At 45.4% G+C, this 21,460-nt stretch overlaps 1 protein-coding gene across 1 annotated transcript in view; it reads left to right on the forward strand.

Annotated features, from left to right (window-relative positions):
• Nucleotides 1-1,595: 1,595 nt before the first annotated feature.
• Nucleotides 1,596-21,460, forward strand: part of clybl (citrate lyase beta like) — a 69,861-nt gene continuing 49,996 nt past the window's right edge. Inside the window, exon 1 of the mRNA XM_012834056.3 lies at nucleotides 1,596-1,900. Within this exon, the coding sequence (XP_012689510.1) occupies nucleotides 1,857-1,900 (44 nt within the window). The 5' untranslated portion in view covers nucleotides 1,596-1,856. The remainder of the gene's footprint in view (nucleotides 1,901-21,460) is intronic.

A 21,460-nucleotide genomic window follows, 5' to 3' on the forward strand; every position in this document is an offset into this window, starting at 1 on the left:
AGTGTCTGTGGCTTTGACTGACTTAAATCAGACAGTGCGGGCCCCCTCTTTGGCGCAGGCACTCTCTGGCTTCTTTCTCAGGCCCCCATGGTTCCTAAGGGAAACCCGAATAGAAGTCGAGCATCTCGCTGTGATCCAAAGAAAGTGTGCCAAATGCTATCAAAACTGGATTAGCAGACAACAATTGTGTTTGATGAAAAGGCAGGAGGGGGAGGAAAATAAGAAGGGGGCAGTTTCCAAGTAACCCACGAGTGGAATTTTTTACTATATCGCATGTGCTTTATATGAAAAATGATGTGCCACCACCTCACACCTGTAGCCAAAAAAGGGCCAATAATGACTACATGTGTTGAATTACAATATGAAATCCAAATTGCCCATTTCTTTTTTTGCATTAAGCTGTAATACTAATAATAACACATATAAAACAGGTACTATTGGGCAGGAGACCATTATCACTGACAGCAAATATAACAACCCGTATTCAACTATTCTGAAATAACAAATGCATTCATTCTCAGCCGTCGGGTGATGAGAAACTGTGTACGTCTTGATAGCGAGTGATGGGTCAATCGTGGATGACAGGCAGACAATAATACTTTGTAAAGCAGGGCCGTGATGGAGAGAGAGGGACAGAGGGAGAGGGCGCGCTTGTCAGCAGGCCTGGAGCACAGCAGGCCCCATTTGAACCCAATGATCTCACAGCTGCCCAAACAGTTTCATGCATTTATTTGGAGGCACCGGCGGTAATGGAGGTACCAGTGGTGGCGGAGTGCTTGAATAGCTGTTGTTCATTAAGATACAGTGTCATACCCCATTCCTTTTGGGGTCAACAGGGCACAATATCAGGTTCTGATGTTCGGCCGAGACAATCCGGTTCTAGCTCATACGGAACAGAGGGCAGCTTAAAAGTGTGTATAAGTGTTAAAAAAATTCTGAAAAATTGCTTTTGCTTCTGCATTTGCTTAAGATTATATGTGATCTTCATTGTCACACACACACACACACACACAAACCTCAAGAAGGCATATCAACATATTTATATATTAACACCTATATTTACAATAGACATGACTTCAAAACTATGTCACTTCTTTTTTCCATGTTTTAATATCTACCAAACCAAAGTCAAGGTTAGCTAGCCACACTGCAAGCAGTCTTGCCATACTATTGGTAGAACATGGCTAATGCATGGCAAAAAGAACTGGCTTCTGAATCCTGACATTTGGAGAGAGTCCCCTGCTGACTTAATCATGGCAAAAATTGCGTGTCATTTGTTAGGCACACTTGGACCTGGCTGATGGTGGCAGTGGTAATTCGCCTCTGCTGTGTGGCCGCCCCTGGTGTGCTCTGTCGTGGTGCCTCTCCACTCCTCCTTTCCCTATCGGCAGAGGCAGCTCACCGGACTGACAAGGAGGATCATCATGCAGAACCCATTCATTATGGTTGTATCCTTGTGACGTATGTGTGTGTGTGTGTGTGTGTGTGTGTGTGTGTGTGTGTGTGTGTGTGTGTGTGTATGCACGCGTGTGTGCGTGTGTTCATTTGCACGCTATACTTAGGCCATCCCATGTATTTTTTATTTATTTTTTTAATAGAAAAAGGTAATATCAATAACAACATGAATAATATATGTGTATATATATATATTTTTTTTTTATTCAAGGAGAATTTAATTATTAGTATGACAAAAGTGTATTTAAACAGTACAAATAAACCCATTGCATACCTTTAAATGAACCACCACGCGGGTAAGGTTACTCCCCTTTTTATTTTAAGCCAATCGAAAGTCCGCTAAAGAGCAGGGCGAAAGGCTGTGGGCCAATTATTTTTCAGCGTCGGTGAATCGTGGAAACATGGCGCACTGCATAGCCAGAGCTTTCAGGAAGGCTGTTGTGCAGTAAGTTGAACATTTTCACCTACTCTGTAGGCTACAGTAGAATGCTATTCTCTTTCGACAGAAAACAGAAACCACCGCCGAATTTCAGTGCGAATATGTAGACTGATTTGCTGTGACGTCAGGCTGTTCAGGTGTATGGCTATGTTGTTGTTAGCCATATAGCTAACACCTGATAGCCTGAACTGACATTGGAATTGTCCTGTCAACTCTTTGCCCATGGACATCACTTCATGCCTAGTTGTAACTGTGCTGTGATGCAAAATGAACGCGTGGACAAATGTTGCATATGCCGAATTCATTCATAAAATCGGCGCCATTTGGAATTTTCACACTGGCATTCACCATAGCACGTTTCCCCACTTGAGCCTTGTTGGCAAGCAAATGTTACTACAATGTTGCACCGACGGAACGGTTCTGTACGTCGCTAGACGTGGCGGTGTCGATTTGTAGGTCAGTGGGGTAAAGAGCAGCCAAATTGTCCCCAGCTGACCTCTATCGCGGTTGTCACAGCCCACTAAATTATTAGTAGGCCCTTCTAAACTTGCATTTAATCGTCAAACGCTTGACCGTTGGAGGTGGATGTCTCCCCGAAAACGTCATACTAACTTAATATCAGCCTACCGAAGATTCTGAAAGAGAGTAGACTGTTTGAAGTAAATATTTATGGTGTTTTGGGTTGCTATTTCACTTTAGCAGTTAGGAGTTTGGGCTATGGCGATGCGTTTGGAGAAAATGGATCGTAATTTTGTATTATAATTTCTTTGTCAGAGATATTAGTTAGCAATTAATCATTTTATTGCAGTTTACAGATATGTCAGGCAAATTTAGAATTAAGACTATACGAGGAAGTACGTTAAACACGTATTACCAAGTAAATAACTACTAACTTTTTGTTAATCATGATATTTGTATTGCCATTTACATTGCAACTCTGACTATCCTAATTTGTAGGCCAACAATCATGGATGTTAGTACAAAAGCTATTCAAATGAATTATTGTTTCTTCAGTGTTTTCAAAAAGTGTGGAGGGCCAATTCTAATGTTAAACAGTATTAACGTAATTTGAAATAACTTTATATATATACTTCAATAAGTAGACCTATCTGTAAATCATTGGAGTTGCTTGAATGTCATATTTAATTTCCAGATACCTTAAGTGTTCTTAGTGCACAGTAGTGAGGTCCCTCTGCAGCTCATGTACAGCAATCCTACTGTACTTAGTTAAGGCTGGGCATCTGTGCCTAATTCATCTTCAGGGACTTAATGAGGGACTTCAAACAGTTTAAATGTCAATTACAATGGAGGCATGGTTTTAGGGTCCCAGTAATGTGTCCATATTGGTCATCAGGCCAGGGTGCCAGGTGGGTTTAATTTGAGGCAGATGACTATCCAGAGGCGGTGCTCTGATGGCCTGGCTTCATCTGCAGTGTGAAGTGACTGTCACGCCAAGGCCCGTCATATCTGCACTGAGTGTGTGCATCTGTGTGTGTGTGTGTGTGTTTGTGTCTGTGTCTGTGTCTGTGTCTGTGTCTGAGTGTGAGTGTGAGGTGTCCCAGTGACAGTTTTAGTGCTGTGGTTTTTCAGCACACTGCCAGAAGGCTGTGTGTGTGTGCATGTGTTTGTGTGTGTGTTGCATGATTTATTAAAGCCACCCTCATTATCACCATCGGGAGAAATGTGGTATTTTTAAACTATAGTGAAATGTATTAAACGTCATACAGTGTCATTTAGAGATATTTTTAAGGTGCACTGTATTTCACATTTGTACACTAGGTAAGTTTGCATATATTTGCCCATTCAGAGCTCCCTCTTTCTCCACCTCACTCTGTGTGTGTGTGTGTGTGTGTGTGTGTGTGTGTGTGTGTGTGTGTGAGTATGTGTTTTACGGAGTTGCCTAGAGCAACTTCTTTGGCAGCAGACTGTGGTATGTCAGAAACACCCCAGTGTCAGGGATGCAACAGCATCCTAGAGGAAACATTGAGTGCTGCCATGATGTGGACAAGTGATGAAAGTAGCTCAGAGGATGTCAATTACCCAGCCAAGGCCTGGGCCTCATAAGTTAATGGGCAGTTTCCCCTTTTCTGGGTCTGCCAAAGGCTTTACAACACAGGTTATAAAATCTCCAGGGTAATGCCACCACTATAACGGTTTCAATTAAGGGGAACTGCACAAAGGCCAGTGGCGGAAGCAAGGGCTGCGTTTTCGAAAGAAGTAGCATAAATCAGAGATTAATTTCCGACAAACCCAGTATGCACTGACCAGACTCTGAAATGGTTTTGGTTGGTTGCGCTATGTGGATTTCCTGATGGCCTTCCTTGACCATGGGTCTTTCCTATGACAGTTTTATATAGGTTCTATGTGTGTGTTAAAATGATGAGGATGATGATGATTATTGTTATTATTGTTGTTGTTGTTGTTACCAACATTATTAACTATTCATTGACATTTCTTGCTTTGCATAATTCAATACAATTATTTCATTAAATGAAAACAAATGTATAGTCAAAAGTGAAGCAATGGAAAAGGTTATATCCTCGATTAAGCATACATTTTTTTTCTTGATTTATTGTAAGGTTGGTTCAGTGCATCTGATTTTGTTTGAGGTTACAATGCTAAATGAGTTGTGTCCTTGTTGTTTGTAAAGACTGTGACATTTCCTAAACCACGACAACCGGAGGGGTGTGGGTGTGGGTGTGGGTGTGTGTGTGTGTGTGTGTGTGTGTGTGTGTGTGTGTCGGGGAGCTGGTTTTGGGAGGAGGAGGAAAAGGATCTTTTTTTTAAATGTTCAAAGCGAACCCCCCCATTCATCTGGTGGCTGGTGGCTGTGTGGAGGCCATCGGCATCCCATAGAAAAATAAATGGCTGCTGAGCAAACAGGGATGTGTTGACAACTCATTTCCACGTTGATTGGTGCGGGTGGCTGGCAGTGAGGTGTGTGTGGCCTTAATCCAGTTAGCCAGAAAAAACAACCTGAGCTGAGCTCCTCTGCAACCAAATGCTACTGCCAGATTTGTCACAGGACGAAAACCTAAAGCTAGTGCTGGAATTATTTTTTTATTTTATTTTTATTATTATTCATTTTTTTGCATGTGTATGTGGTCTCACAGTCAATGAATCAAGCCAACTTGAACTATTATTTTGATGCGAAGAAAGCTATCCCATATCTTGGTTTTGTTACCCATGAAAAGTGTATGAGGTCTGGGCTCAACATTTATTATTGCAGCGTCCCAAAAAGGCAACTTCAGTGTTCCAAGAAGTTTCTTTTTCTCATCCTCCCCCCCCCCCCCCCCCCTTTCCTTCTCATTTCTCCGTCTACCCGGTGCATCAATAAATCGGTCTATTACCTGTTGTTGACCCTTTCTAAGCTTGCCTTTGAAATTTGTTACAGAGCATTAAGTTAACACATGTTGCTGGTCCAAAACAAAGCGCTGGTAACAGGATTGTGGGCCAGCTGTGTAAACTAGTGCAGAGAGAGTGAGTTAGAGAGAGATGGCAGTGAGGGCTGCACTTGTCCCAGAGGTAACTGAGAAGATCCATACGGTCAACAGATGGGGGGGATTTGTGCCCCTGAAGAGTCCCCACAGACACCCCCCACCACCACCACACACACACACACACACACACTTACCCAGACACACGCCCCCCATCCTCCAAAAAAAGAAAAAAAACACCACCCAAACAAGTGCCTCAGCTCTCTCGCATTAAACACTTTGATCAACGGAACGTCTTGGCCCGGGGAACGGTTCCTCAGACAGCGCATGGGATCGCATCTGTACAAACACACGGGGCCTTTGAGGAATGTGTGAACAATGCAACAAAGGAATCCTGTTCTGCAGCCAGCCAGCCTGCCAGTGCCCTGGCAAGTGGAGGGGGGACCCGTGTGGTTTCAAGATTGAGCGTGTTGTTGGGATTAAACGAACAGGACAGGGAATAGGCCGTGTTTTTAAACATAACAAAAAGCTGGGCGAATGGGAGTTTGAGATTTCTTCACATGGAGGTTACTTAAAATATTATCCTAAAACAGATAAAAAAAAACAATAAAATCCCTGGCAGCTCGTGAGAATAATCCAATGAAATTATTTATATTCTGGAACATCTAAAATAAAATAAATATACCAAATACTTGTCAAGGGCATATGCAGTAACTTTTGCTTGTTGCCATTAATACATTCTCTGCTTTACTGTGAACACACTTGATAATGACGTGCAGTAAATCACAGTTATAATCATTTTTTACAGATTTGCAAAAGCCAAGTCTTCCAGCTGCCGATGGACGGAACTTTGTTTAACTATCAATGTATTAATCCCTTCCCCTTGAAATAGTTTATTAGGCTCTTTTGGAGCTTGGACAGCCCTTTTCCGTGGCCGTAGTGGAAAAATCTGCTGCTGTCTGCTGCTGAGAAAGAGCATTGAGAGGCTGTGTGTGTGTGTGTGTGTGTGTCTGCGTGTGTGTGTGTGTGTGTGTGTGTGCATGTGTGTTCGTGCCCGTGGCTGCAAGTTCAGTCGGAGGCAGGCAGGCAGGCAGTGTGTGGGCTGGATGCTATTAGCAGCTTCGGTCCGTGCCATACTTACTCACTCACACTCATGACAGGACTCCCACAAGGCACCTGGGCCAGGCCCACGTCTGCTGGGAGAGAGGCTGTCCATGCCAGGTCGTCGTGTAACCGCACAGCACTTCCTGTCTTATACATCACCCTAATGCATCGCATCGCAGAGTCGGCCATTACAGCAGAAACTCGCTATCACTTGTTTTTGGGGCTGGATGATGTGATTTTTTTTTTTAGCCACAGTGATGTGTAGTGGATGGGATTTGTTTGTTTGTTTATTTATTTTGGTTGGTAGTTGCGATGGAGTAAATGGAGATAGTAGCAGTTCCGCATGCTGCCCCATGGTGGCAGTGTTGGCAGTGTTCTCTGCTGAAGCGTAAGGGGTTCTTACTCTAGAAGCCTGCAGTAAGGCTGGATCTCAGTCACACTGTGTAATGTAGTACTGTGTGTTCATCATATAAGGTCAGAAATTATGTTTTGGAAATTTTGCATTTTGTCTATTAGATACTGTCGCTCTTTCAGTCAGTATTTCCGTGTGTTACATTTATTATTACTTATATATATTACTTTTATATCTAGTTTACTTATTTTCTTCATACAATTATAATTTTTTAGTTGCTTAAACAATATGCAAACATGATATTAGGTTCTTTAAAGATTAAATATATTGTTGAAATGTAATATTTCTTTTCTCTTTTTGTAGCTGTTGTAGTTTGTTTTTAATTGTATAGAATTTGGACTTGTATAGGCCTAAATATCTGAAATGTATTGGAGATCAGGATTTTTTTTTTAACAACTGACCAAAAAGTGCAGTCATTGTATTTCTATTCTCTACACTGACCATGTGAAAAACACTGTTTTACAGCTGTTTCACAATAATCCTATTCCATCCCAACAGTTTCAGATATGCTGTTTATTTGTAGTTAGGGAAGTACATAACATATGTCATGAACAGAAAAACGTTGTTAATAGCGGGTGACAATTAAATATTAAATGAATATAGGCAATAAGAGGAGTGGAGTCAATAATGCCAGTTGATTGCCCAGGGTGGTGCATATGTTAATGGCTTACTACCGCCTTGAGGATGGCCACGGCTCCCCTCTCTGTCTGCCTGCTAGGTTTCGACCAGCCCCTCCGCCGTTTTCAGCGCTTGTCATTAGCTTTGGAACTGAGCGGGGTCGTGATGCATGGAGCTCGGCAGGAGATACTGCAATGCGCCCAAGGTCGCCAGTAGGTGGCGCTGGCTTACACAGATTGCTCGCCCGTTGTGGCGGAGCCAGCCGGAGCTTAGAGGCGTGTTGGATTTCGAGAGGAAAGAGGTTTCTGTGTTTACGAGTGGGCACACAACATGCGCTCGGAGTATTACAGAGTGGTTTATGCTTTTTGTCCAACAGTGGTAGCAGCGTCTATAAATGCTTTGGTAATTTTCATATTGGTTCGAGGCTCTTCTCCCCCACAGAGTCTAGTAAATAGCCAAAATTCAAAGCAGACACACGGCCTGGCCATGCTCGTTATGCCAAAGCTGTTGGGGCTTTGATATTCCATTCCACTTTTTTTTTAAGACTAAAATCTGCTGGCTTTAATATCCCGTTTCTCAAGATCGATTGGACTTGTATTCAGAAGATATTTATATAATTTTTTTTACTGCACATTGTCATGTTTGTTCAGTACTTCACTCTACATCACTGACATGACAAATTATTTACTCAAATGTTTAATTCGATGTGGGGAATATATTAAATATATAAATAAGTGAATTCATGAATTGTTAAAAATTGATAAAGGGGCTTGATTACTGTCTGTTGTGTGGCTTTGTGTGTATGTGTACGTGTGTGTGTTTAAATCTCCGCTCTAGGAATATCTTTGGTGGCACCAGCTAAATGTTTAAGAGGGGCACTTTACCAAAACAACACGGGGCAGATTGCTGTCTCACTACTCCATCAGTCAAGGTCAAAAACACAGCCTCTGTCTCTGTCTGTCTGTCTGTCTGTCTGTCTGTTTGTCGGTCTGTCTGTCTGTTTGTCTGTCTTCCGGCTGGCCTGCCTGCCTATTCCTTCTCAGTAATCCCTCCCCAAACTGCTCACCCACTCCTGGTCTGGGTTTTACCTCCCAGCTGCCACCTGGCCTCCTCCTGCACCTCCTGCCCTCTCCTCCGCGCCTCCTTTAAACGTTCTCACTTCTGTCCCTCTGGGGCCTGCGCTCTCTTCCTCTCCGGCCTGTTTGTGATGTCACTTCCTGCGACAGTGGAGTCTGACTAGAGCATAGTGGTGGTGGAGGGTCTTTGCATTAGCAAGGGTGCTTGGGAGCGGAGGAGTCAGCCAGCCAGCCAGGCAGGGCTGTTTACTTAGCCCCTTTAATGGGGTGTGTTATGGGGGCCCCCTTCGTCACGTTGCCGTTTAGCAGCGGCCCCGCTTTGCCTCCCCCAACATACCCCCCCTCCCCACCCCCCCGGTAGCGCTTGTAGCTCATTAGCAAGAGGCTTGGAGGCAACCACACACAGCAACACAGCAGTTGTGGAGAGGAGGGAAGAAGAGAGTCCTCGGGGAACGGTGCCCGGCCCTGCTCGCTTTCCAAAGACATCTCCCCCTGTTCCCGAAGGACAGGTGTCTGTGTGAACACATCACTCTTCACTAATGATGCGTGTTGTATGTACGTGTTTGTGTGTGTGTGTGTGTGTGTGTGTGTGCCCACTAAGGCCTGTGCCATGGGCGGTTGTGCCGATCAGCCTAACATTTTCCCTTCATTGTGTTTGTGTTTGGGCTCCCCCTCCACCCCACCCCCTTCCTTGTTTGTTTGTTTATTGTTTCCAGATGGCAACCCCCTTGACTTCAGTTGTCTATGCTTTCAAGTTCCCACAGAGGCCTTTTTCTTTTTTTTTCTTTTTTTTTTTTCTACCTTTTTTTTTACAGCTTTGGCCGAGACGCCTTATCCTGTTTCCTATGCCCGGCTTTATGATGGGCATTTTTTTTTCCTCCCTTCTGAAAACTGGAAACAACTGTCACAAGTCGTCTGCACTCTTTCTCCTTACAGTGAAAGTGCGCTGCAAGACTGGCCCATAATCTTTGTTTTGACGCCATACGGTTTACCTTAGCTTAAGGGTTGCTCATGAATTCTGACGTTTTGGGGGTCTTAAAAAGCTGTTCTTTTCTGTCTGTCTGACGTACACTAATGAAAAAAAGGGGGGGGCGCTTTGTTACTGGGGAAGAATTCGTTGAGCCGGGGAATGTTGCTTTCCCATGACTGGGGCCCTTTCTTGCCAGGGCACCATTAAAGACACGTCACCTATTTACACGAAGACAGGAAGAGGTCAGCGGCGCGGCAGTAAAAATGCGGGGGTGGAATGGCCTTACTCATCGGATGCGGTTAAGGACGGCTCTAATCAAAGCGCTCAGGCTATATAAAACCCTCCCACTTGCCTAAGAGGGTCTTTTCTTTTGGGCTGTCTCTGAATGACGGATCACTCTGGCATTCCAATTCCCCCTAATCTCATTTCTACTAGTGACTTAACCCTAAGGCTGAAGTGGCTCAGCCATTGCCTCGAATGGCTCCTGCCCAAAACAGGGGAGGTGGGATAGGGTGTCGTGGGTGAGGTGAGAGAGGGAGATGGGGAAAATAAGACGACTTTTGTTCAAGATTAAACGAAGAAGAAGAAGATGGAAAGAAGGACAAGTGAAGAAAGGGAAGGGAGGGAAAAAAAGGTTGTTTCTCTCACCAGATTGCTAAAGAGCCACTAACCTTTACCGCCCCTCGGCATTTTCCTGTCCTCTTTGAAAGGGCGGGTGTTTTGTTTACGTGTGATGGTTTCTAAAGGCGACGGGGAGTGTGTAGTGTGGAGTGGTGCGCGTGGCATGGCGTGGTGTAGTGTGCCGTGGCCGTGTTGACGCAGGGCTTATCCTGGTGTCAGCTTTAATCACCAGCTCAGGCCAGGGGAGTTAGTTAGGCACTGAGAGGGCTGTGGGACAGAGACAGGACTAGACGCTTAGGCATGCCTGTGTGTGTGTGTGTGTGTGTGTGTGTGTGTGTGTGTGTGTGTGTGTGTGTGTGTGTGTGTGTGTGTGTGTGTAAAACCACGACTGTTTGGGTGGATGTGGATTTTGATGTGAATGAGTGTATGTGTGTGTATGCATGAGTGTGTGCAAGTGGGCTTGTGTTCTTGCATAATACAGGTGTGACTGTATAAATGGTAAAACTGTGATAAATGTGTACTTGTAGCCTAACACTCTGTGTGTGTGTGTGTGTGTGTGTGTGTGTGTGTGTGTGTGTGTGTGTGTGTGTGTGTGTGTGTATGTGTGAAAGAGAGTGATTAAGAGTAGCCTACTACTCCTCTGGTGGCTGCCCTCAGGATGACCCGGTGCGCGCCGCGCCGAGGTGTGCTGGTGATGCGCGTTGTTTGTGTTTTCCCCGTGTGCCACGTTAGCCGTCTAATCTCCCAGGTGACCACTCTGTGACAGGTCGCTACGAGGACACCGCGGCTCACCAGCTCATCAGCGCCCTCTCTCCTTCTCTCTCTCTCCATCACTCACTCTCTCTCTCTCTCCTTCCCTGCTCTTTTCCCTCACACACACACACACACACACACACACACACACACACAGACACACTGGTACATCTGCGTCAGTCTGTGCTCCGACGATTAGTCTAAGTAATGCTGGTGGGTTTTCACAGTGATTCCTTCACATGGTTGAGTGAAGGCCTGTGGGCCTTTTCTCTGTTTGCAAAGATTACAGGCATCATTTCATGTCACTGTGTCACACTCTATTGCAGATGTATTCGCAGATGTCTAGAAAATCTGTGTGTGTGTGTGTGTGTGTTGGCACACTAGGGATGGATTCAGTAGTCTATATTATTTTGACATGTATTATATCATATTATATCATGTTAAAGATTAAGAATAGATCTTCTGTTGGTGTAACTTATAATTTACTCTATTGGATGGCTACTCAAAGAACAAAATCAATTCACAGTGCAGTATGTGGAACTAGTTTCACTGAATGTAAACTTTATCAATAAAACAAAAATCAAAGCAGCTTTCCTGGGGGCATAATATGTGATCACAAAATTATACCAATTAGAGTGTATGACACTGAGCACTGATCATATCACAATCCACAAACAGCTTTATTGTAGTGTGGATAGCGTAGAACAGATCTCTGTTTACCTCTCTAGTACTCTCCTTATGCAGTGTTACCCTGGGACAACATCATAACGGCTATACATGCTGTCTACACGGACTCTCATATCCCTTGATACTAAAAACGAAGATAACAAAAAGAATTACAACTAATTCATAAACCAATCAAAGAGTTGTATCCGGAACCAGATGTTTCAAATGTTTATTTTGATTTTAGGTTATTGCAACTTGTTGCTGTTATGCCATTATGACCTCAAATTGCAAGCTGTAGCCTCTTTGGCTTTGTCAGATCAGATCAGTGTATTGTAGTAGGTTTAAAAGATAAATGTTTGTCTGAAATGCGGAGTCTTTGTTTTAAATACTGCACACTGATGAAGGATTGTCATTGATCACCAGGCCTCAGCCCTCTGCACTAACAAACGGCCTCATATCAGAGGAACGCACTGCCCCTGTGAAGTGCCTGCTTTGATCAGCCATTATGTGTGCTGAGCTGATTCTCTCTCTCTCTCTCTCTCTCTCTCTGTTGTTTCTGTAATCTGTGTGGTGCTGCGTAACTGCTCAGTTCTGGCCAGATCGTGTGATCTGTGATCGTTGTCTTTTAGTCACCTTTGGTAAATCTGACCAGTGGGGTCCAGGAAGGTCTCACACTAGCCAAACCACACCAGCTTCATTCTCCTCTGGGGACTCCTCTGAGACCAGGCATGTTTGATGTCATCGTTTCAAACACGAGGGGGGATATTTGTAAGCCTCCATTTGCTCTCCCTTGACGTGCGTAGTGCAGGACACAGGGGTACGATAGGGGAAGTTCCTCCCACGGATAGTTTTTCCTATTTTGCCAGAAGTGGAATTCCAAATATTATCGTTTTCCATTTCACAACAAACCGACCCTATTGAAATGGACGCCAAGACAAACCATCCTGGTCCATCGTCAATTGTGGTCATTGTAACTCTTGTTTGAAATTGAGCTCTACAATGTGTGTGTTGGGAGAAGTGTTTCATTCTATAATATCTCCAAGCACAACTCATCCAAATAGCTGTAAACTTTGACATCCACACGATGCTGGTGTGTGAGCAAAGCTATTCTCTATCTAATGCTTCGTTTGTGTTAACATGTGGGAAATACAGCATGATGACTGGTCTAAATGAGAATATTTTGTATGATTAAAGGTAGGGAAGGTGATGGTGGAGAAACCAGCAAGAGTCAAATAGATTTTGAAAGTATAAACCGAAACAAATCCCAGCCCCTTCCTTCAGACCCCTCCAAAGCCACTCCTCAAAAACACAAAAACACACACTGCCTGACTACTGCTGGAAGACAGGTCGACAAGAGAGCATAGGAGAGAGGTGAATTGTCGCCATTGCTAACCGTATCCAACTACTGTATCCAACCATTTCCATTCTCACAACAGTTAAGACACAAATAAACTACATTGTAAAATGTCCCGTTCAAACCCAATATAGACTAACAAAAGATAAATACCCTCAAACGACACTTGCACTCAACTAACGTTACAATGCAGACACTAGCCACATATACACAGACAGATAAATTACATATAAAGTAAAGTTGCTAGTAGACATAGCTACATAGTCTACCAGCGTTAGTGTTGGACTGATACATAAGGTACATAAGTACCTAGCGATGTTGACTACATCGTTTGGGAAAATAACAAATTCCTCAAAAAACAAACCAGGTATTTCCGACTGAAATTATTGGACAGGCTTTTTACAGGCCTGCGACAGATGACAGTTTTAATTTTTTTTTATTTTTGTTGTTAGAGCATTTGACTTATTAAATGCTGTCAGGATGTGAAGACAATTTCAAAAACTAAAAATGCTTCTAAAATAAATCGCCTACCCTACCTTTAATCAAGGAATTGTAGACGTCCATCTGGGGGGAAAAAATCAAAACTCCACTTTTGTTCTAATAGAGTAATTTTAATCTAATTATCACCTAAAAGCTTATGTGCCAACAAACAGCTCATTATTCTGTGAGTTTGTTTCAGTGAAACCACAACGTGAATAATTTTAACACCTTTGTAAATGGCCCCAGTAGAGCCCTGTTTATCAAAAATGTCCCTAGCTGTTAAATGATTGTTTGCCAGACGTATTTGCATTTATCAACCATTATCCAGGGTATTTAGGAGACTGTCATTTAGGCTAAAGAATGACTAAAACGGGGTCTTTGTTTGTTTGTGTGCGTGTCTATGTATGTGTGTTGATCTCTGTGATCTCAGATTGATTGATTGACGATTTTTCTCTAATCTCAATATTGTCAAAGCCAAAACGTGACTGGGTTCTGGCATCAGGGCAAGTAATTTCTATCACTTTTGCCAGTCGATTTTATTTGGTTTCTTAAAATTGTCGCTAAATGGCTTCAGTCCTTCCTGGCAGACAGACATAAATCATGGTGGAACCAGTCAGTCAGGAAAGCACTGGGCTTGGCATATTTACTTATTTCATTAATAAATTAGGCTAGTTTCTATTGTTTGTTTCTTTTATTTTACGGAGAGTGTCTCTTCCGAGTGGATTTCAATTGAGGCAACATGAAAAGGGGGCATGATTACGGAGACATCTGAGGCGCAGGCCAGGTCATTTGAATGTGACAACCCGCGAGAGGCACTAAAGCCTTTGGAGACCAGACCCTTTTTTCCTCCTGCCTTTAATTCCGGGACTGGCTTGGCCCACCGGTCCCTGGTTTGTCCAGTTGGCTTGGGCTTTGATCAGTCCGATTGACAAAAACGCCGTCGCAGGGGTTTGCCAATAAAGGCTCCCCCAGGCCCCCCCCCCCCCCCCCCCCCCCCCCACACACACACACACACACACACAAAAAGAGAGAAAAAAACTGAATTGGCCAAAAACATTGGGGGGCTTTTCTCTATGTTTCATGTAGTTGGACCAAAAAGAAAAAAGTGCTACTGTTGTTATAATGTGCCATCCCACTGCTGCTACAAAACAAAAATTGGCTGTTTTATCACACTTTTTTTTGTATTTTTGTCTTTTCTTTTGGTCCTGACTTCCTGCATGGTTGTGGGCGTTTTGGCTGGGCTCCTGTCAGACAGGGAGTGTGTTTTTCAGTGAAGCTGGTGGCTGTGCTCGTGCGACTGGCACAGAGGCGGTGCAGCGGTGGTGGTGGCGGTGGTGGTGGTGCCTGCCAGGCAGCGGTAGCTGGTGCCACAGACCACGTCCCCATGCCTGTTAGCGGTCCGGCAGCGGCAGTGAAGCGCTACTTCCTGCGGCCTTTTGTTTACCCTTCAGGGCCACAGCTGTTGGGATAGGTGATAGCCATGTTCTTTCCCCCAAAAGGACCTGAGTGCACGCACTGTTGGCCGCCCATGCCCCTAAATAGGAGCATTAGACACAGCGCATTAAGGGGCTGCTGGTGCGACCGTGGGTGTGTGTCCCTCCCCGCTTCCCTTCCACCCCCAAGGCCTGCCCCTCTGTCTCTCTCTCTCTCTCTATCCATCCCTCTCTCTCTCTATCCATCCCTCTCTCTCTCTCTATCCCTCTCTTTCTCTCTCTCTCTCCTCACACTTCTCTGCTCCACTCCTCCCTGGGGCCGTCTGGACGGATCAGGGAGCGCGACACTGTGAAGGAGGCGCAGACGGGAATGTTTTGGGTCCTCCCCCCGATTTTCGACCGAATCCCCCTCCTTTCCATCAAACACACACACACACACACACACTCTCACACACACACACACACACACACGCACACCCATGTGTGTGCCTCATAATTCAGATATTCCTTCTCTGCAGCTTAAAAAAAGAGACAAAAAATGGATGGTGATTATGCCCCATTGTTGAACGTTTTTTTTTCCACTGTGTCTTGCGGTTTTACCGTTTGATGTGCCATTATGTAGCCCTAGAGTTGTCATGTCCTCGTCTTTGTGCTTCTGTTGGCTTTTTTCCGTAAGCTCCCCTCCTCACTCCCCCCCTCCTCTCTTTGCCTTTGGTACCACACACCCAGATACAGCACAGCGCTGCGAAAATACCCACAAGGCCAATCAGACCATATGTAGTGTTGCAGATTTTTATTATGCACCAGCAGAATCGCACCACAGCAGGGTATATCTAAACATGAAAATTAATTCACAGCTAAATGCTGCTATATGCACTACAGAGGAAGATAGGGAGAAGGCGAGAGAGAGAGAGAGCGAGAGAGGGAGGATGGGAGGATGGGAGGGAGGGAGGGAGAGAGAAAATCAAACATGGAGTTTACACTAGATAGAGGAGGAGCAGCATAAACACCCTGGGCTGTCGCTGGTTCAGTTGTTAGGCAAACGGTGATGCACTACTCCAAGCACTGTGTAATGTACTGGTGATAATGACTCCACACGGATAATGAATTGATTGTTACAAAAACTCAATGAACATACTCTCCTTCCTGTTATTTCAAATACAATGATTAAAAAATACTCAAAAATTAGAATAAGAAAAAAAACTGAGTCATACATACATTGTGTGGTATTATAATAATAATAATAATGATAATAGTAATAATAAAAAATATAATAATAATAATATAAAGATGAGAATCTGTTTTATGTCTTTGTGCCAGTGTTTTTCTCCCTGGACCATTTTAACCGTCTTGATGTGGCACCTTGATTTGAAGTCATAGTTCACAGATTCTGGATGATTGGATCAATATCCTGAGAGGACCTGTTACCAAAAATAATGAAAAGTAATGATGGTGTGGCCCCTCTAGTTGTAATGAACTTCAGCATGGAAGTACTTGAGCATGACTTTGTCTCAGAGCAATGCAAATGGAATGGCCCCCGACTGCTTGGAATGCACCCAGCTGGCCTTTTAAAAGGTGATAATTGGAAAATACAGGATACAGCCGTAGTTGGAGAGAGGGACTTCTTGTTCCACCGATTTACCCGCTGCACGCTTGATGTCGAGGTTGCTGAGCTTGCTCGTCACCGAACAAATTTTCAGAATACATTTTGGAATTTAGTGCTGAGGGGGTCGTGACAACACATTTTTTGTTATTATTAGTAGAAGGAGAGAAGTGTACCTTTTTTTTGCTGTTCAGTCGTTCCATCCTAAAATGATACAAAAAAACACTAAATATTACACTAAACCTATTATACATCTAAATGCATTGCATGAAGAAAAATGTACATGTGTTTATAAATAAATGATATTCCAACATGTAGAGATAAGAAGATGTAGAGGAAGTTGTAATGCATTACGCAAGCTTTCTGGAAAACCTGATGAATGTCAACTGCCTTCACCAGCTGTTCAAGTCAAGTACCTCCGAGGCAGAGTGAGGACATATAGATTGCATGTGATGTGCTTCTTAAAGCATTGAGACATCTAGACACTTCCACTTGCTCTGAAAGTCTTCCCTGGCCGTGTGCAGGGCCCACTTGGCGCCTGGGATATTCTCTGATACTCTCGGAGCCTTGGCTACAAAGTTTATTTTCCCTCCCTAGCCTACAGGCCTGGTTGTCTGTGATCGCATGGAAGGCTGGGGCAGAACAAAGGTAGAGGGCCAACTGTGTGCGAACCTCCCCTCCACCCCCCCACCCCCCTCCCCTCCGTCGCCCACTTTACTCCTCTACTTACTTCAGTACATAAAGCCACACACGGCATTCCTGCAGATCGGAGGAAGGAAGTAATGAACGTGGGACGTAAGGAAGCCCCGTTCCTCGCTAGTCTAAATTGAAACCATTTTAGCCTCTGTTCCTCTTGGCTCCCAGTAGACTGTGCAGGAGGAGTGGAGGGAACAGCAGCAACAGCAGCAGTAGCAGCGGCGGCAGCTAGACTTTATTGCTCTCTCTCTTTCTGCTGCTAGAAAGTGCTTGTCGTTGATAAGGCCTGTGTTTGAAGTAGCAGTTTACTGCTGCATCGTTTGCAGTCGAACATCCCCCCAAGGGTTAGCGGTAGAGTAGAGTCTTGTAGCCAAGTCTGGTCAATAACAACACTGAGCTGTGAAACAGTGGCACAGTGGCATCGTTTTTAAGCATGGTGGGCTTCTTAAATGTGCTGCCCTGGGTATTTTTTATGTTTATTTTTTTGATGCCAATCAAAACAATGCCTGCGCTGTGCCACGGCGCCTGACCCCCTGTCAATCAAACTCGAGTTTCCGTCATTACCGCGCGGCTCGCCGGACGGCACAGGAAACGGCCCCCGCTGAAACATCACACGGGAGCGTTCACAATGAGCTCCTCTGGTTCCTCGGGGCAGTGGCAGCACCGCTCAGCCGCGGCTTTCATTGTCCCGTGTGTCGCCGGACCGGTCGACTCGCCGGTCACCTGTCAGAGAGGCCACGCTAATCTGTGCCTTCCAGGCCACCTAACACGGAGCTGCGTTTCCTCGGTCAGTGCCTGGCCAGGTTGAAACGGTTTGAAAAGTCGGGTCAAACTGCACAATTAGTTATATATTCTGGACAGTTTTATGTAATGTTTGTGGGATATATTGTAGGTGTGTGTGTGTGTGTGTGTGTATCTGTGTTTCTGTGGATATGTCTACGTGTGTATGTGTGTACGTGTGTGAGTGCACATTGCCCCATGCTTCACCATGTCATTCTTTCCACACTCCCTGTATTTTGTCTGAGCGCTGACTAACTCTTGTCTACTCGGCGGGGGCATCAGGAAGGGCATTTCTGGCCTCCATGCTCCCTGTGCCCACTCGTCCCTGGCACTGCCAACCTCTTCTGGTAAACGTGCCAGTGCTAGCCGTGTCTGCTGTAGTCCCAGTGGCTCCCGTTGCACAGTGTTGTCCTGTAGTCGTGCCTAGATCATCATGCCTCCATACCTTCATAACTGGACGATGGCGATGACGATGGTGGTAGTCATGGTCCCAAAGGTGATAATGGACAACACCGTGTTCGGGTAGCAGAAAATAATGCCCGACTCTAAAGAACACCACGACAGGGAATTCAGCCATGCTGTGGTATAAGTAGGGATAAAGTGTTATAATTGCAGATGTAGTTATCTGTCTTCTGGCTTTAGATAAGTAATCCAAATTCACTTTGAGTAAATATGTCCACTAAATTGAAACAGTAAACTGGAGACTCTCTCTAAGGGCTTGGGTGGTGTTTGGGCAGGGGCTGCTGACACCCCAGAGTGGGCAGGGCGGTTGTGTTCGCTTCTCCAGCAGACTGTTAGCTCTTTACGGCCTTGTTGTTAATCTGTTGACTGCCCAGCGACACAGCCATTTGGGTTTGTACTTGTGCTTTTGAGAGGCTAAAGAGAGGAGGGGGGGGGGGGGTTGTCTTAATGCTCCACTTCTCACCTCTCTGCTTGTCTCTTTCTCTCTCTCACGCACACACACGAACACAAGCACACACACACACAAACACACACATCTACACACACTGTTTTTCTTGCGAATCAGGCCTTCATTAAGGGATTTGATGTTAAATTTCTGAAGCTGCTGTGAAATTTGTGTCTCTCCAGGCGATGGCGCTCAGATTTGCATCCACCTGGCACTTTACTAAATTCATTAGCCAGAGGCAAGAAAACAAACACAGCACCTCCTCTCTGCTCTCCTCTCCTACCACTACCCCCCCCCCCCACACACACACACACACACACACACACACACACACACACACACACACACGTGCTGTCTGTCTGTCTCGCTACTTTGTGATACAGCCTCTATCTGAAGCTCACTCATTCTCTCTCTTTCTCCATGTCTTTCTCTAACACTCGTTCTCACCGTCCAACTCCTCTCCTATATTTCTTTCTCTCACTTTTTGTACACTCCTCTTCTCATTAGTTGTTGCTTTCATGGAAGCACTTAAGTATCCGTTTACATTAAGAATGACACAAACGGAAGGCTGCATGTTCATACAGAAGTCCTTAACTCACAGCCCTGCCAGAGACCTCCATGTTCCCGTCTCAGAGCTCTGCATCCTTCTAATTAAAAACAGCCTCTGTTTACCTAGGAGGAATGCAGGTTTTTAAGAGGCAGGGAAAGAGAACCAGAGAGGTGTGTGTGTGTGTGTGTGTGTGTGTGTGTGTGTGTTTGGTCTTTGCACCCTTTTCCATTTCTCTTCCCGAACTTTGAATGAGGTCACCATCCGTCATGAATCTTTTTGGGTTCTGTTCTTTTCTTTTAATTTGAAGGCAAATATCAGGAGCGAGATGATGCCAGTGCAGAGAGGTGGCTGGTGCCTGTGTGAGTGTGTGAGTGTGTGTGTGTGCCTGTGTGTGTGTGAGAGTGTGTGTGTGTGTGTGTGTGTGAGTGGGGGCCTGTGGCCCATGTTGGAGTAATTACTCACTGCGTTACTCGGCCTGCCTGACACATGGGCTCTCGACATGTGGTGTGATATACGCGATGGAGCCGCCTTCTTCTCTTCCCTCTATTCACACTCACACACACACACACACACACACACACTGAAGAACACGGCCTCAGAAAACACTGTGTGTGTGTCGGTGTGTGAGAGAGTGAATGAGTGAGCAAGTGTGGCTGGCATGTGTGTGTGTCTGAGTGTGTGTGAGCCTGGGCTGTGTCTTGACTGTGTGTATGTCATGTTTTCTTGAGTCAGTGAGTCAGTGTGAGCTGGTACTGTATAATGCAGCTACAGGAAATGTGCTCCTTACACACACTGAGCTGGGAAGAGCATGCGTGTGTGTGTGTGTGTGTGTGTGTGTGTGTGTGTGTGTGTGTGTGTGTGTTTGTGCGCGTGTGTGTGTGCATGCGTGTGTGAGTGTTGGCCTTGACTGCATCTTGACTGTGTGTCATGTTGCCTTGAGTGGCCAGCGTGAGAGTGAGCAGGTAGTATGGGAGGGCTCTGTCCCTCTGCACGCCTCCTGCGCCTGCAGCCACACTCCACCCCCACGTCAGAAGGTCCCTCCCGCCGGGGTCACGGTCGGAGCTGTGAGATGGCGCGAGGCGCACACAACCTGTCTCTGCTGCCAGCCGCAAATAGGGTTTAAGGGCTACTTTCACAGATGAAGGCAAAGCCTATTATACAAGTGACTTCTTATCCAAGGGAAGGTTGGCTTTTAATTACTGTCCTCGAAGGGGCTGGGTTGTCTGTGTCTCTCTGCATTTGTGTGTGTGTGTGTGTGTGTGTGTGTGTGTGTGTGTGTGTGTGTGTGTGTGTGACCTATATGTGTGTGTGTGTGTGTGTGTGTGTGTGTGTGTGTGTGCAATAGTCAAGTACACGAGTGGATCAAGTTCATGTGTGGGTGTATTGTCATAGGTGTCTATGTATGATTTGTTTATGAGATTCGAAAGTAAATATTGAATTTGTATGTGACAGAGAGAGGGAAAGAGAGTGAAAGTCTTCTGGCATGAGCAGTCTATCCTAAACCCGCACAAGGCCAATCAAACTCAACATCCTAGAAGACAGAGCCCCCCTCCACCTCCCCCTCCCCCTCCACCCACACCTCCACCTCCACCCACACCTCCACACTGTCATGGGTCTCCTCAGCCAACCCCCTCATTCTCTCCCCTACAGCACGGCCTTGCCCGCTCCTCCAGCTCCATATTACTGTACCTTACTTCAGTACTTCATCAGAGCATTGCTGTTATCCTTTTGGCCATTTCCCCAAAGCCCAGTCCTAATCGACTCTCTCCCCCCTTCTTGATGGACTGGCCTGCCCCGTGGCCCACTGGTGTCGTTAGTGCAGGTCGCTTGGAACTCCCCCACGCCTGACCGACTCCAAATCCTCCTCCATTAATGCTCTAGCTAATAGTCATGTAAATTTCAAGATATCAAAAACGTAGACTCTGATTTAGTGGCTTACCTTTGACCCCTCGGGGTGGTCAGTCAGGCGTCCTGTGTGTACACACACACACACACGGGTGACCTGAAGGCTGCCTGCCCCTGTTTTTAAGGCGTGTTCAGTGGTCCCGCTCGTGTTCAGAGGGCAGAGGCTGTTCCCCCGTGATCATGATGGAGGCCCCCGCTCTC

Source organism: Clupea harengus, chromosome 2 (genome assembly GCF_900700415.2).
Source record: "Clupea harengus chromosome 2, Ch_v2.0.2, whole genome shotgun sequence".
Classification (NCBI taxonomy): Eukaryota; Metazoa; Chordata; class Actinopteri; order Clupeiformes; family Clupeidae; genus Clupea; species Clupea harengus.